General features: G+C 38.7%; 2 protein-coding genes across 2 annotated transcripts in view; one reads left to right on the plus strand and one right to left on the minus strand.

The window, feature by feature from the left end:
- Window positions 1-16,539, minus strand: part of LOC311072354 (uncharacterized protein) — a 193,495-nt gene that overhangs the window by 69,128 nt on the left and 107,828 nt on the right. The window lies entirely within an intron of this gene.
- Window positions 9,027-13,701, plus strand: LOC311072251 (olfactomedin-4-like). Its single transcript, XM_084097118.1, has 6 exons — window positions 9,027-9,179; window positions 9,925-10,074; window positions 10,159-10,371; window positions 11,267-11,414; window positions 11,489-11,816; window positions 13,073-13,701. Exons 1-6 carry the CDS (start codon window positions 9,045-9,047, stop codon window positions 13,602-13,604), a joined length of 1,506 nt encoding a protein of 501 aa, XP_083953244.1. The 5' UTR covers window positions 9,027-9,044; the 3' UTR covers window positions 13,605-13,701.

The raw sequence follows: 16,539 nt of genomic DNA on the forward strand, positions 1-16,539 counted from the left end.
CACCTGATTCAAGCATCAGACTTCCGAAATCCTCTTCTTCTATATCATATTGGGTACTCTCCTCCGCTATTGTCATAACTTTACATCTGTCTCCACAGCGCCTGTTAGCTTAGCTTCAAACAAGATGGAGGATATTGCTTTCAGTTTCAGAGAGTAAAGTCCCACCCACTGATCTGTAATAGGTCTGTAGCGTGAGCGGGTCCCGCCCCTGGGAAAGATTGGAGAGATGAGGAACTAGTGCTTGTAGTCTCAACAGAAATCCCCCCCTCTTACACTTCCTCCGACAATGATGCAAAATGACGATTTTTGCGTCATTGTGGGAGGAAGTGTAAGAGGTAAATAACGGATTTCTCCCGTCTCAGGGGAAAATGAGAGAGTGTTGCACGACCATTCAATAGTATGACTGGGTTTCTAACAATGCAAAGCTTAGTGCAAATGGGTGGAGTGTCCCTTTAAGTAAGTACTTATTGAAATTAACCCTTGTGCATCCTTGAGGACATTTTTGTCCTTTTCAGTTTTGTTTTTTTGATCACTTTGCCTGTGTTAATGCTAACTGCATAAAATTTGGCACGGGTGTGTATTTTTATTGGAATTTTACTATTTCATCACCATTTCCTTTAAAAAATCTATTTTGCACTAGTTACACAAAATACTTCCTCTCAGGACCTTTTGGACAAAAATGGCCCCATTGAAACCCATTAAAACTGCATTTTTTAATCCCTGTGCCGTTTAACTATAAAATGATGCAATCTTTTTTAATAGGCTTTCATTCTGTTGGCAAGGCTTCAAAATTTACATTTTTACCATTTTTTATCAGATGGTGCCATTTTTTCAGGTTAGGCCTATAAAGCAAATACTCGCTTTATTCCTGTTTTCTGCTTCGGCATATTATAGAGCCAACTGGATAAATTATGCAACGATAATTGTGTGGGTTTGTTGGTATGGATGTCTAAGTGTGGTTTGTATGTGTGTAATAAAATAAAAAGTGTGTTTGTGTGCTTGTAATATTTGAGAGAGAAAAACTCAACTGCAAATCGAAAATCCAATCACTGTGTTCACCAGTGGAGTTTTGCTGGCATCCAATGGGGAAAGTCTGGTACTGCGCCCAAACAAAATCTTACTGAAAGCTAATTTTTTGAGATATCATCCTCAAATTCGGAACACAACCTGTTTAGATTTATGGCTTTGAATTTATATCAGTAAATAAAATATATTTGTATATAAAATATTGATTATAATGTTCATAAATATTTTTCATAAACTTAAACTTCTATAACATTTTTTTGGTTGCACTTTTTTCAATTTTTTCACTTCAACAACAATCTGCCAAGGGTCTTCTTTAAAATGAGACCAAACTTAAGTATTTGCTCCCAAGCATAACATTTTTATGAGAGTTTTTTGACTTGGACATTTTTGTCCCTTTTGGACCTATGAGTAAGTTGTTGTTTTTTTGTTAATGTTAACTGCATGAATTTTGAGCTATTATAGAGCCAGTTGGATAAATTATGCAATGATAATTGTGTGCGTGTGTTGGTATGGATGTCAGAGTGTGGTTGGTATGTGTGTTATAAAAAAAAATGTGTTTGTGTGCATGTGTGTGTTTGTAATATTGAGAGAGAAAAAATCAACTGCAAATAACAAAGCCAATCACTGTGTTCACCAGTGGAGTTTTGCTGGGATCCAATGGGGAAAGTTTGGTACTGCGCCCAAACAAAATCTTACTGAAAGCTCATTTTTTGAGATATCAACCTCAAATTTGGAACACAACTTATTTAGATTTATGGCTTTGATTTTCTAGCCGTTTTAGAGTTCAACTTGTTTCATAAAATATATATTTTATATAAAATAATATTCATAAATAATTTTCATAAACTTAAACCTATATAACTTTTTTTTGGATTTACTTTTGGAAAAAAGTTAATACCAAAGATAGATACCAAAGTTAAGTCTGTGCTCCCAAGCTTCAACTTTTTATGACAGTTTTTTGACATGGACATTTTTGTCCTCTTTGGACCTATGAGTAACTTTTTTAAATTGATGCACAAGGGTTAAGTACCTACTCGTTGAGTATGCGGTTTCGAACGCAGCCTGTGTTTCTTTAACACCCTGCTGATGGTTTCCATATGAACACAGTGTTAAATTTCACTGACAGTAGAAATGATGCACCCCCTCATAAACTACCCAGTTGGGCTATAATAACCAGCTGCTGTTTTGCCAAACTTGATTAAACTGGATTGGTAATTTTGTCTTCTGTCCAAAGAGGAAACTTCTTGAGGTGAGTTAAGGTTTCTGCAAATCATGCTTAATAAGCTGGATGTCCTTCCTCTGTCGTTTATGCCGTTGTCTTCTTCTGGCACTCTTGCTCTTCTTCACTGTAGTCTTCATCCTTTCTCATCTCCACAGGCGGTTTCAACACGTTCTCTTCACTCCTGTGTATCCTTTTGATAATCTCTGTGGTTGGTTACAAAACATTAAATTCAAGAACCTAACTTTCAAAACTTTTGCTCATCTCATCCTGCTCTACAAAAAAGAGTTCAAATACATTTGTTTCTACATCAACTCCATTTTAAGTAATGCAGGTTCTTTCCAAGCAGCATTCAAGCATCTTTATATGGCATTAACTTAAAAGCAAGCAAATAATATTTCTTTGAAACAGGTAAAATATCCAAAACACGTTCATCAGCTGGAGAAAAAATCATTCTGAAAGTGATTCCAACAATATCGCTTCTCTATGCCTATTTTCGTTATAACCGTGGTGTAAACTCTACTATCTATAATATTTAGAACGATTTTAAGAACTATATTTTTATCGTTATCTTAATAGTTATCGTCCTTGGTGTGAACGGGCCTTAATACTGTTATTTCTCAAAATATGACGTATAACACATCAATAACACAAAAACAAACACTAATGACACTCATCTTCATCAACCACTACAGATAAATAACAACAGTAGCATAATATGTATTGAGATTCATATGCTGATTCTTGATGTTTGTGTGTGTATCTAAAGGTTTTTCTTTTCTTACAATGTATTTAAAAATTAAATTAAGAATGTTTGATCTCTGGCAAGAAAGCATTGCTGGTGAAAATATATTAATAAATATAGCTGCAAGCAGCAATTAGCGGGGTTCAAGCGTTTTAAGATGCCAACTATGCTGTTAAGGTCTAGGCCAACCCGAAATGTAGGGCTGACAGCCTGACACCATAAAGGGCCCTATTTTAACGATCTGAAACGCAAGTATCAAGCGCGAAACGCAAGTAACTTTGTGGGCGGGTCTTGGGTGCTGTTGCTATTATACCGGCGGGATAAATGACTCTTACGCCCGACGCAAATCTAAAATGGGTTGGTCTGAAGTAGCTTCATTACTCATAGGTGTGGTTTGGGCGTAACGTGAAATAAACCAATCAGAGCGACATCTCACATTCCCTTTAAGAGCAGGCGCGCTTGTTCCATGGCGGATTGCTATTATAACGGCGGATTTGCCAGGCGCACGCCAGGAGCGGTTCACAGCCGAGGAGACGACGTTCTCGTCAGGGCCGTAAAACACAGAGAAGTGACGTTGGGGATGGAGAAACACACCCAAATTAACTTAGGTTAAACAGGCGTATGATAATTTGGGTAAATGTGTAAGCTAGATGTATGCTTTTATAATAAACTATCTATCTATCTATCTATCTATCTATCTATCTATCTATCTATCTATCTATCTATCTATCTATCTATCGTAATAATGTATGATTTGCAAAAATGAAAACTGCTGCTTCTGTGTAGATGAGAGAATCAAAGTGTATGCGCGTTGTGCACACGCTACATTGATTATGGCCAAAATAGCATATGGCTTATGGCTTAAAATAGCATATGAATAACATGCGCAACGCGCCACTGACTTTAAACTAGTTTTTTTCGGTTAGTGGCGGAATTGTTTTCTAAACTTGTAAAATAGCATGAGGGAACGTTTGCGCCGGAACACGCCTCCTCTTTGCGCTGAACCGCCCCTGGGAGCGCAAGTGTATTTCTTAGTTAACCGACGTGCTTCTGTGGAGGGAAAAGTCTGCTGTGCGCGGGTGCAAAATAGGAATGATACATGCGTCGGTGTACAAAGTCAATTGCGCTGGGTGCAAGATAGGGCCCAAAATATCCATGATGGAGAATATGCTAAAACACATTCACAAAAGAATGAAAGGCATAAATAATAATACTTAATATAGACTAAGCATGCTTACACACACACATGCAAACAGATACAGATATTTGAAATATATACGATGGGTAACAAAATGTTTTCTGCAAGTGTCCTTTGTAAAACACCATTTTCAGGTTTCACATTACTAATAATGTAGCACAATTGTCAAAACTAATGTTTCAATAGATATGAAGTGATGGATTTTGATAAAATATGATTGTAAATGTTATAATAGTGATTTTATAATTTCTAAGTATGAATTATAGAAACACATTAGTAAGTAGTAAGAAAAAAAAAAGACTATTAAACCAGCATCGGACCACTCATTAGCTTTTCATTTAAATGTGTCTGTTTTAAAAGTGTCCGTTTTTCTCCACTAAAGCAAGGCACATGTTCCATGTTAACTCCATTAAACATGCTTTCACACACACAATTTGTTGTAGATATAGATATTTGAAATAAACGCTAGTTAAATAAATGCTTATTTCAGGCCTCCCATTTAAAATATAATTTTCAGTTGTCATTGCAATCCTAATGTGATATTGCAAAACATGATGCATAAAATGAACAATTGAAGAGGTAAATTTTGATAAAGTCATTTATAATGTTATTTTAAAGATTTTATAATGTTTAAATATGATTTCAAATGCAAAACCCTTGAAAATAATTATCTTACAGCGCAGAATGAGCCAATGACTGCCATCCTCTGCTATTGTGTGGTGGTTTTGTGTTTAAGATATAGATATTTAACCCCTTTATATTAACCTTTTTATAACCCCTTTTTATCCAGAGCCTAATCTCTGTTTAAACAGGTGATCTATTATTAGTTTTTTATTATTAATTATAGTAGAAATGTGATACTGTAAGATTCATTGATGTGAAAATCAGATTTAAAAATCTCTGTGGTATGATGCTGACTCACACAGAGATCAAGAATCAGCATATGAATCTCAACGATGGTGACATTAAAAGTTTCATGTCACAGTGCATGTTGGGTACCAGCACAGGTACTCACCCAGACTCCCATCATGCATTGTAGCACAAATACTTTTATCACCATTGCTGAGATTTATTTGCTGATTCTTAATGTCTGTGTGAGTCAGCATAATACCACAGAGATTTTTAGATGTATCTGTTTTCAGAGTATTTTAGATGATATCTTTTTGTGCACAAACTGTTTGTTAAATCTTTCACTTTATCTGTTTGCCACAAAACTGTTAGCTCTTATGTTGTAGAATCACAGTTTTAATATAATGATAAATATATAAAACTAATAATACATCACCTGCTTCACAAAAAAAGCTATTAGTTTGACATTACTTTTCAGCTGTTATTTTGTCTATGGAGCAAATGATATGAAATTGTGTGCATGTGTGAAAAACAACGTGATTACAGAGGCATAAAACTAGTTAGCGCCAACTAGGGGCCGATTTCTTTCAAAATTCTTACAGAACTCTAGAGCCATGAGTCGAACATGCTCACTGAGTTTCGTTCTGATCAGCCTTTGGTAACCCTGTCTGATAGCTACTCAAATTTCATTGGTGGCCATGTTTTTTGAGATACGCCAGTGTCCTCATAGACTATCGTGGCACCTCGTACAAAGACAGCGCATGCCAATTATCAAGTCATTTGGGATAATGGTTGTTTTAGCGCTACCAAGTGGCCAATCGTCGCGATTTCTTTCAAGTAATCTCAGATTGAGCTCATACACATGTGTCCTGAGGTTGGTAAAAATATATAGTTCCGTTCATGAGTTATAGCCATTTTTGTAAATATGGCCGCTGACATATAGAACATTTTGGCACCCCCTAGCGACCGTGCAGCGAATTATTATTATTATTGATAATTATTGACAATCAAACTCCAGCGAATCTTGCTGTACTGGTTTGGTTCCGATTGGGCCAAAAGCCGAGGACTAGTGCGCAAAAGTAAGTTTTTCACAAAATCCAAAATTACTCAAAATTGTCGCCAAAGGGCGAGCAAATCTGAAGCATGTATTTTGTCTGTCTTGAGCCAAGAATTCTTATGATATAAGGCACTTGAGCCTGCGCCTAACGGTTTAGGAGTTATGAGCCATATCATACTTTTGACCGCTCTTGCGCCCCCCTCAGGCCGATCGGGGCGGGCCTTGGTGACGTTGTAGGCGGTGTGAGTACTACCAGCCCTCAAAGTTTCAAGTCTTTACGACTTACAGTTCGGTATGCCCGATCAGTTTTAGATGGAGAATGCTGCATCATGGGAAAATGAACAATAACAATAGGGTTTCAGCACTACGTGCTTGAACCCCTAACAAGCAACCGCTTTTGATCACATTAGACAGAGGTTTAGACGTTGATATTTGTTTCATTTGAAGTCACCATTGAGGAGGTCAGTGTTTGCTTTAGTTGTGATCTTTTGCCTTGACCATCTGATGCCAGTTTTTCTCTGGCTGCTGTAAGTGTTTGTTTTAGCAAGAGAACATGTGATCAAATATGTTGGCTACTTGATGATGACAGTATATAATCATCATGTAGTGCTCTTATCATCTGATCTCTTCTAGACTGTCACGTGTGTTATTAATTTAAAATAACTGATTATAGTAATGTTTCTATAGCATGACATCCAATCATATTTAAATAAGAAAATCTGTATAATAATATAAAAATAAAATAAAAATAAAACTTTTGAACTACTGTTTCACTTAGACACACTCAAACCTCAAGAATCAGCACGTGAATCTCAATAACGATGACATGCTTCATGCTGCAATGCATTCTGGGAGCCACTGATGAGTTTTGTATGATGCACCCAGAATGCATTGCGGCATGAAGCATGTCACCATTTTTGAGATTCACTCACTGAATGAGTTTTTTAAGTTAAATACTCCAGATTTTCTGATTAAAATGTGGCAGGATCTCATGGTGTAGAAATCCTACATTGTTATGATCATGTAAAATTGATACCAGACATTCAGTTCCTGAATGAAATCAAGCCACTACTTTATGATAAGACTTTTATTATCAACAAGTAGCCAACATACTTGATCACATGTTCTCTTGCTAAAACAAACACTTACAGCCGCCAGAGAAAAACTGACATCAAACAGTCAAGGCCAAAGAGCCCAACTAAAGCAAACTGACCTCCTCAATGGTGACTTCAAATAAAACAAATATCAACGTCTAAACCTCTGTCAGTTCTCAATATGAACTTCTGTAGACATCTGACAGAAATAGTCAAAGTATCTGTATTTTATGTCTGTGATTAAGAGCAGCACAAGAGGCTCAGTGGGAAACACTGTCTGAGCCAGAAAGTCTTTCCTTCAGATCTGGTTTCTCTCACGATCCAAAGATGTGTGAATTACAGATGCTAAGTTGTCTAAAGGTGTGAGTGGTTTCTTTTATTTTTATGATTTTTTGGGGGGAAAAAACACTGTCTGTGAGTTGCTTTGCAATTACAGATGGAAATTACATTGAAATAAATGTGAGTTTAAATTGAATGCATCCTGAGAGTGATTATTTGGTCCAGAATATATCGTACAGTTTTACAGAATAAATCGTCAAAATGAGACCTTAAATGTTGAAAATATGTCCACAATGACCACATTTGAACTGGTTTTTAAACTTGTATGGAGGTTCCATGAACGGCTATATCGGACGTGCAGAACTCGTCAAAAAAGACGACATTAAAACTTTGATTCTGGCTCCTCAGTGGACGTCTCTTCAAAGTACGCCTTTGTGACAAAGGCGTTGAAAAGACATCTTTTGAACATAAGTTTGCTTAGTGGGCAGCCGGGACTCGAGCCGGGAACCTTCTTGCTGTGCTTCCCTCGAGAAGTTCGTTCCACATCAAATGCAGTTCATGCTTTGACAGTACGTGATTTCAGATGCAACTATTTTGTAGATCTGAAAGTGTCCGTGGTGTCAATGCTGGGGACTTTTATCTTAGTTTGTCAATTATACCTTATATTTTTTTTTCCTCATATTTATGTTTGTTGTTTTATTTGTATGCTAATTATATGCAAATGTGAATGTAAAATATTTGACATCAAGTCATAAATTGACAGAAAGAGACAATTGTATTGTATGTGATTCCAGGTCGATTCCCCAAATTAAGTAAATGAAAAAGTATTTAAATGATTTGCAGAGCTCCAGTAAAGTTATATATAGCTTTATATAAAGTTTTATTTATATATATATATATATATATATATATATATATATATATATATATATATATATATATATATATATATATATATATATTACATATAGCATGGTCATGTCTTCTACCACCAATACTTCTCCTAAATACTGCTTCAGTAATTTTCTAAATGCCACTTTAACGTAGCATACAAAGCACCAGGATACACAAACAATTTATTTGTCTATTCCAAATTATAGCTGATATCAGTATAAATTGAAAAGAAATTGCCGGTTATGATTTATTGCTCATAATATTTACAGGGTTGCAGATTTAGCCCAAATTAAGTTACTCAATAGTGTCTTGCTTATTTGGGACCATAGTTAATTTTGCTTATAGATTGTTGGTAAACATTTTTTTTTTATAAATAAAGAGAAAACTTTTTTTCTAATATCCTATTTCTCAATAATAATTTGGGTGACCTGATGATAACAAACATCCATAAGTGTTTCTTCACATCATTCCTTCTTAAGTGCTAGTTTATCTAAATCACACAACACAGCCGAGTCTTGTCCTGAACTGCTGATGACATATTTCATGTGAAAACACACTTGTTTTTCCTCTCTGCCTTAACCCACTGCCTTAAATCCATAAAATAAATTGCCTTTGCACTGTTGTGTAAAAAACAAATTTGAACATCGTCATTTGTCAGACAATAATGCTGTGGAAAAATCCAGATGCTGTTTATGGCATGTAAGATAAGATCATCTTTAAAAGCCAGAGAACTCTGTTCCTGCAACACAACTAACTCATGCACGATGATCGTCACACTTCTTTATTTCGTCCTCTTCAGGTCTGCTGTGGTCGAGGGGGTGAGTTCAGTTCATTTCTTGATGTTTGAAAGCAGCAAAAAATGAAAGTTCTTTACAGATAAATTAACAGTAAGCAGAGGATACATGATACTTACTGATCCCATTGTCATTGCTTTGACTCAGCAGCAAAATGAAAAAGTAGGTCTTAAGATGAGATCTGAATGGTTTAACAATATAAAATGATTACAGTGTAGGAGACACCAGAGAAACAATGATCACTCATAGATTTTAAATTGGAATATCTCAGATACCTGAAAATGAATTAAAGATCTTTTAATCTTTTTCAATCTTTTAAATTAATAAAAGATCAATGCAAATGCAATGTTCGTCCATCTTCTGAACACAAATGAAGATATTTGAAATGAAATTGAGAGATTTTTGTCCCTCCATTCACAGTCTAAGGAACTACTATTTGTTGCTTCAAAAAGTACACATGAATCAAGTGGTTTAGTCCTAATGTTCTGAAGAGACTTGATCGCTTTACATGACGAACAGATTGAATTTATTAATACTTTGATGCTAGAACTTGAGGTGGGTCAGAGCTGGTATTATTTTGTCATGCCTGCAGTAGAGCAAGGCACCAGCAACACCAAGGTCATGGGTTTGATTCCCAGTGAAGGCATGAACTAATAAGATGAATTCCTTGAATGCAATGTAAATCTCTTTAATTAACAAATACATGAATGCAAACTGATGTAGAAGAGGAGAAAGGCTGATGGCTTTCACCTCTCTTCTGTTGGCACAGGGTCTCTGGACTGAGGGCAGTGGAGATCCCAGTGGAGAATGCATGTGTAAAGCTTTCCTGCCCAACAGCACATTTCCAACCGGAGAGCTCATCTCGCTGGACAGCACAGCAGTTGAGATCAACAACAAACTGGAGATAGAGATTAGCAAGGTTTGGTACAATCTCAATAACTCATGAGACTAAACGGAAGTAGCATGCAGATGCTTTAACGGTTCTTTAACGGTTCTTGTACAGGTGGAGACTTACGAGGTTAAACTAAGCATCTACATGGCAAAGATAACAAACCTGACAGTGCTGATCAAGCTGATGGAGAATGACCCCGACTCCTACAGTGAGCTCCACTTGGAGGAGGTGAAAATCAAGATCAAGCAAGTGGAGGCTCTAATTGTGGAACTGCAGGCGTCTATACAAACCACCTCTGCCGTGCTTATAGCCATACGCGAACAGGTGACACTTTCTGAACCTCTGATCAAAAAAATAAAAATAAATAATGGTTGGGTCAACAAAGCAAACCTATAGCTTTTGTAAAAGCTTGAGTTTGACTCTTTACAAAAATCCCTGTTCCAAGACCAAATTTTTCAACTATAACTTTTCCCATAGATTTCAAGCTACAGCCACAAACTAATCTTCACCAGCTAAGCTGGTGTAACAGCTACACTAGCACCAAAAAAACTAACCAGTCAAAACCAGTCTGGCATGGAGATTCATGCTGGTCTTTTCAGCAGGGAATTCAACCTTCAAACTCTTGCCAATGTCCAGGCGAGTCTTTGCTCAGCCAACAATCAATTGGTCTTTTTGAGTTTCTAGTTCTCAAGCGGAGGCTCAGTGGGTATCACTGCTGCGTCCAGCAAGAAAGTCCCGTATTCCTGCTTGGCTCGAGAGGCCTTTCTGTATTAGGTGAACGTGATTTGACCAAATACAACGTGTTCCTGGATCAACATCTTGGTTGATCCTGGAACAACATTCCAAAAAAATAATCATATTTGAGGGACAATTTTACAGTTTAGGCTTACAAACAGGGCTAGGTGCTTCTACATCATTATTATTCACCTATCATTTCCCTCTGATTTAAGTGATGAGTTATGGTTAGGGTTAGGATAGGGATATGGTTAGGATAAAATTAAGACAGGAATGTTGTTCCAGGATCAACAAAATAGGTTGAGTTTGCATGTTCTCTAAGCAAGTGTTGCTGGGTGTTCAACAAACCAAAGACTTGAGGCGAATTGGAGACTATAAAATTGCATAATTGCATGCATGTGAACTCTGTGGTGGACTATTCTGGGTGATTTCCTGCATTTGGCTTGAGATTAACTTGATCAAATTTTCTTTTTGATGAAAACAGATCAGTGTCATGGTTTCTGTGCTGACTCAATTGGAGATCACCTACGACAAGAACCTGGTTCTTGTGACACGTCGAGAATATTTAATTCTTCAGAAGAAATTAGAGGCGTGTGAGATACGCCATAATGAAATCTTTAACCCCAGCATTGGTAAGTCTTTCTGTATCAAAATACTAAATGTGTACCCGTCTTGAATAATTTAACTCATTTACTTGTTTTAACAGGAATCTGCAATCACAGTGGAATTAGAAGAATCAGCAAACCCGTCATCAGCCAGCTAAACGCAGACCTGAATGGAGGTTTCAAGTATGGAGGATGGGGTAAAGACTCCAAGCCCTTGCCTGGCTCTGAAGACATGTACTGGTACTACGGCTATGCGGACACTCTGGTCACTAAAATCACACAGTACTCAGACTACTACAAGCTGATCATGAGACAGGCCTTTAAGACACATGAGCTTTATGTCAAATATCAATATGATTGGCAAGGCACTGGAAACAACTATGTTGTGCGAGAAAATTCTCTCATTCTCTTTGGCTCTCAACGAAGGCGGTCGCATTTTTCTTACCCTCCTCTCCCTTATCTCCCCTGCTTTGCTCCTCTCGTCTCGTTTAGTCTATTTGTACTTTGAAGAGACTCTCTCCGCACTGCTCTCCAAACTAAGAAATTATGGATTTGATCAACTGGTCTCTCAACGCAATTGACACCATCTTCTCGAAGAGAAGCTTGGGTTCGGGGGAACCTGACTGCCCTGACGGAACGTTCGCAGCTGGCTACACGTTGGACGCGTGGGAGAGGTGGCGGGTCGTGTGTCTGGCGGCTCTTTCCGTGGAGGACATTGAAGATATCTACCTATTCGGAACCATGTTGGATTAGGCATTGCCCTGGTTTATCGAGAAATTAAGAAGACGGTGACAGCTGTCCAAAACCCCACTAGGCTGCCCATCATGATTGAAGCAGTGGGCAGAGCTGTCAGCACTCAGACTGTGACTTTGGTGACTATGAACCAAAATATGGATAACATCATGGAGAAGCTCACAGCTTTGCAAAGGAAAATGGATCGTTTCGGAGACTAAGATGGACCAGGAGCTGTGTAAATTGGAATGCGGCCACTCGTCCCGAGACCAAACAACCCAAATCTTATCTGCTTTCGGCCCCCCTTAACCAACACTGGCCTTGGCAGAGGCTGCTGCTGGAATAACAACTCCCCCAGAAGAGCATTGCAGCGAGACGCTCTTGCGTTCCTTCCCCCACTCCCCACAGACACCTGCTGATTGTTGACTCTGTCTGGGACCTGATCAAGGTTGACTCCATGGCAACTGCTGTGTATCGCTATGACATCCTGCGGACTGAGGCACCTAGATTAGGATGCCAGGCGTAGCGACTCCCCAGGCCTACACATACACGAACTCTTACATATATACAGATATGCAGTCACCCACCCCACCCCCAAATCCCACGCCTTCAACGCTTTGTACCACCAGTCTGACAGGCGGGTCTGTGACCAGCGCCGAAATGGCTGCAGGACCGGATGGCTGCTTGCCTGTGCTGGGTTACCTCCATCCCCCACTCCCCTCCCCTGTTGCAAGTCTTGTGTGTTCATGTTGTGTACTGATTATGTGCTAATGTTGCTGAGGTTTTTTTACTGCTCCCAAACTGTACTCCTTACAGGAGCATAGTCTGGGGGTTGCCTTTTTTTCTCCTCACCTCTCCTCATGTTATGCTGTATTTCTTTCCTCAATGACATTTCGCTGGTACTTGTGACTAGTGACAATAAAGGCTACTCTCTCTCTCTCTCTCTAAAACACCCTGTACTATCAGTTCAGAAGCACTTTTGGTATGGCAAAGTTCAACATGACCAGTTTAACAGCTCAGAACAAGGTGATTCCCAAGGCCAGCGCCAGATTCTCATACCATTACTCGGCCAACCAGAATCTGGACTTCGCAGCCGATGAGTCCGGCCTGTGGGTAACATACGCCACAGAGGAATCGAAGGGTAAACTGGTTTTAGGGAAGATCAACGAGGAGACATTTGAGGTAGATAAGGTTTGGCAGACCAGTATTTTCAAACCATCTGTAGGAAACACTTTTATGGTGTGTGGGGTTATGTATGCCACACGGTCTGTAGACTCTAAAACTGAAGAGATCTTTTACACCTTTGACACTCGCACAGAAAAGGAAAGCTATGTTAGTGTTCCCTTTGAGAAGTTCCAGGACTCCTATGTTTACCTGGACTACAACCCCACCGATCAGAAACTTTACATGTACAACAATGGTTATTACGTCAGCTATCATGTTTGGTTCAACCGTGAGGGCTCAAGAGATAAACTCGAATTCTGATAAAAGAGAATTCTGAATATTTGATTAAGCTGTCAAAAACAGAACAGCAATGAATGTGCTGTATTTCACTTTGTGTAATAAACTCTTATGAGCATTATGATCTAAGTGAGATTTCTTCTTATGCTAATCAATAACTGTGCTTAATTCATTTTTGTCTTTGAATTCCTTATAATTTCTCATCTTCTTCAAACTATGCAGAGTCATGATTAATCTACCGTTGTAAATATAAGTTTTTGTGATCAATGCATCTTCAGGAGTGGAATTCTAAACAGAATTCTTGATTGGAAGTCTTTTGATTAACAGTTGGACCATTCCCAAATGATAACTACTAAGATATCACTACGCCACTACAAATGCAAGCCTAATATTACATTGAAACAAAAAATTGTATATTGTACCCTATATGATGCATGTTATGAGGGTAAATTTGCTTCGGCACAACAATTTTACCTGCCATGTGGTAAATGTATAACTGTGTGGAAAGTTTGGTTTTAATGCTGATTGCTGAACGCTGGACATTGTAGTCAAAAACATATACAGATGCACATGTCTGCAAGCACACTCATTCACACCCATCTTATAAGGTTATTGTAATGTGCAGGAGCAAAGGCCAGGGTGTCAACATATCCTTTAACAAATTTAAGACATTTTAAGCCTTTTTATGTAAAAAATAAGCATTAAAATGTCTTAAATCGATGTTTCAAAGGTCTTAAAATGCCGGAATAACCGGATAGATTGACATTTTATTGTCACTCGTTGTATTCTGAAATCTTACAACCGTGTCAATGCGTTGTGCCATGACTGCTTAAAGTAGCCTAACTGACGCGTTTAAGCGATAAAGAAACTTGGCTGAATGAGAAAATAAAAGGCAAAACATGCTTGATAAGTTATTAAAATTGCAATAAACCACGCAAGAGATCTGCTGACAGGCAGCCCTCTGTGAGCACATACTCGAAGCGTGCGCACTGAAAGCCTTCTGTCAGCGTTCGAGCACCCAATTCAGTTCTCCTGCGCTTTACCGATCAAATACACACACTTATTTGTCAAAATGGCGACTTGACGAGCATTCACGTAAACACAGTCGGTTATGTCAGACCCTTTGTTTCTACAGGCAGGAGCAAGATCAAGTGTCCAGCCATGCTGTTGTCTTCACGTATGCCTCCACCACTGGCTGTGGTGCCACGTACAACGGGCATGCAGTTTCGGTTATGTGGACGGGCCCCCACCTGCATTGGCACATCAACTGCCTCGAGTTGCTAGCAGTGCGTCTTACGCTTACGCTTACTGGTCCACACTGTGGCCGCTGCGTACATCAATCATCAAAAAGGGTCTATGCTTCCGTCACATCTCCTCCCATGGAGTCAGAAGCATCTGAGGTCGCTTCGTTCCATTCACATTTCAGGACTGCTCAGTTGTGCAGCCGACGAGCTCTCACCACAGCCTGCGCTTCCTTTTTAAATATGGTTTCATTATAAATATGGTGATAAGGTGGTATATATATATATATATATATATATATATATATACACTCACCTAAAGGATTATTAGGAACACCTGTTCAATTTCTCATTAATGCAATTATCTAATCAACCAATCACATGGCAGTTGCTTCAATGCATTTAGGGGTGTGGTCCTGGTCAAGACAATCTCCTGAACTCCAAACTGAATGTCAGAATGGGAAAAAAAGGTGATTTAATCAATTTTGAGCGTGGCATGGTTGTTGGTGCCAGACGGGCCGGTCTGAGTATTTCACAATCTGCTCAGTCACTGGGATTTTCACGCACAACCATTTCTAGGGTTTACAAAGAATGGTGTGAAAAGGGAAAAACATCCAGTATGCGGCAGTCCTGTGGGCGAAAATGCCTTGTTGATGCTAGAGGTCAGAGGAGAATGGGCCGACTGATTCAAGCTGATAGAAGAGCAACTTTGACTGAAATAACCACTCGTTACAACCGAGGTATGCAGCAAAGCATTTGTGAAGCCACAACACGCACAACCTTGAGGCGGATGGGCTACAACAGCAGAAGACCCCACCGGGTACCACTCATCTCCACTACAAATAGGAAAAAGAGGCTACAATTTGCACGAGCTCACCAAAATTGGACAGTTGAAGACTGGAAAAATGTTGCCTGGTCTGATGAGCCTTGATTTCTGTTGAGACATTCAGATGGTAGAGTCAGAATTTGGCATAAACAGAATGAGAACATGGATCCATCATGCCTTGTTACCACTGTGCAGGCTGGTGGTGGTGGTGTAATGGTGTGGGGGATGTTTTCTTGGCACACTTTAGGCCCCTTAGTGCCAATTGGGCATCGTTTAAATGCCACGGCCTACCTGAGCATTGTTTCTGACCACGTCCATCCCTTTATGACCACCATGTACCCATCCTCTGATGGCTACTTCCAGCAGGATAATGCACCATGTCACAAAGCTCGAATCATTTCAGATTGGTTTCTTGAACATGACAAGAGTTCACTGTACTAAAATGGCCCCCACAGTCACCAGATCTCAACCCAATAGAGCATCTTTGGGATGTGGTGGAACGGGAGCTTCATGCCCTGGATGTGCTTCCCACAAATCTCCATCAACTGCAAGATGCTATCCTATCAATATGGGCCAACATTTCTAAAGAATGCTTTCAGCACCTTGTTGAATCAATGCCACGTAGAATTAAGGCAGTTCTGAAGGCGAAAGGGGGTCAAACACAGTATTAGTATGGTGTTCCTAATAATCCTTTAGGTGAGTGTATATCATATCATATTAAAATATGATTTAATGTTACTACTGTAAATATATATTAAACTATGGGATTTCATTCAATGCTTTCACAATCTTTAAAATCTTTTTTTTTTTTTTATATATAATTGTGTATTTTTTAAAAATATTTTTATATGAACATTTTAATGACATTATATGTAGTGAACAAAAATGAATT

Source organism: Abramis brama (assembly GCF_963993115.1).
Source record: "Abramis brama genome assembly, chromosome: 21".
NCBI lineage: Eukaryota > Metazoa > Chordata > Actinopteri > Cypriniformes > Leuciscidae > Abramis > Abramis brama.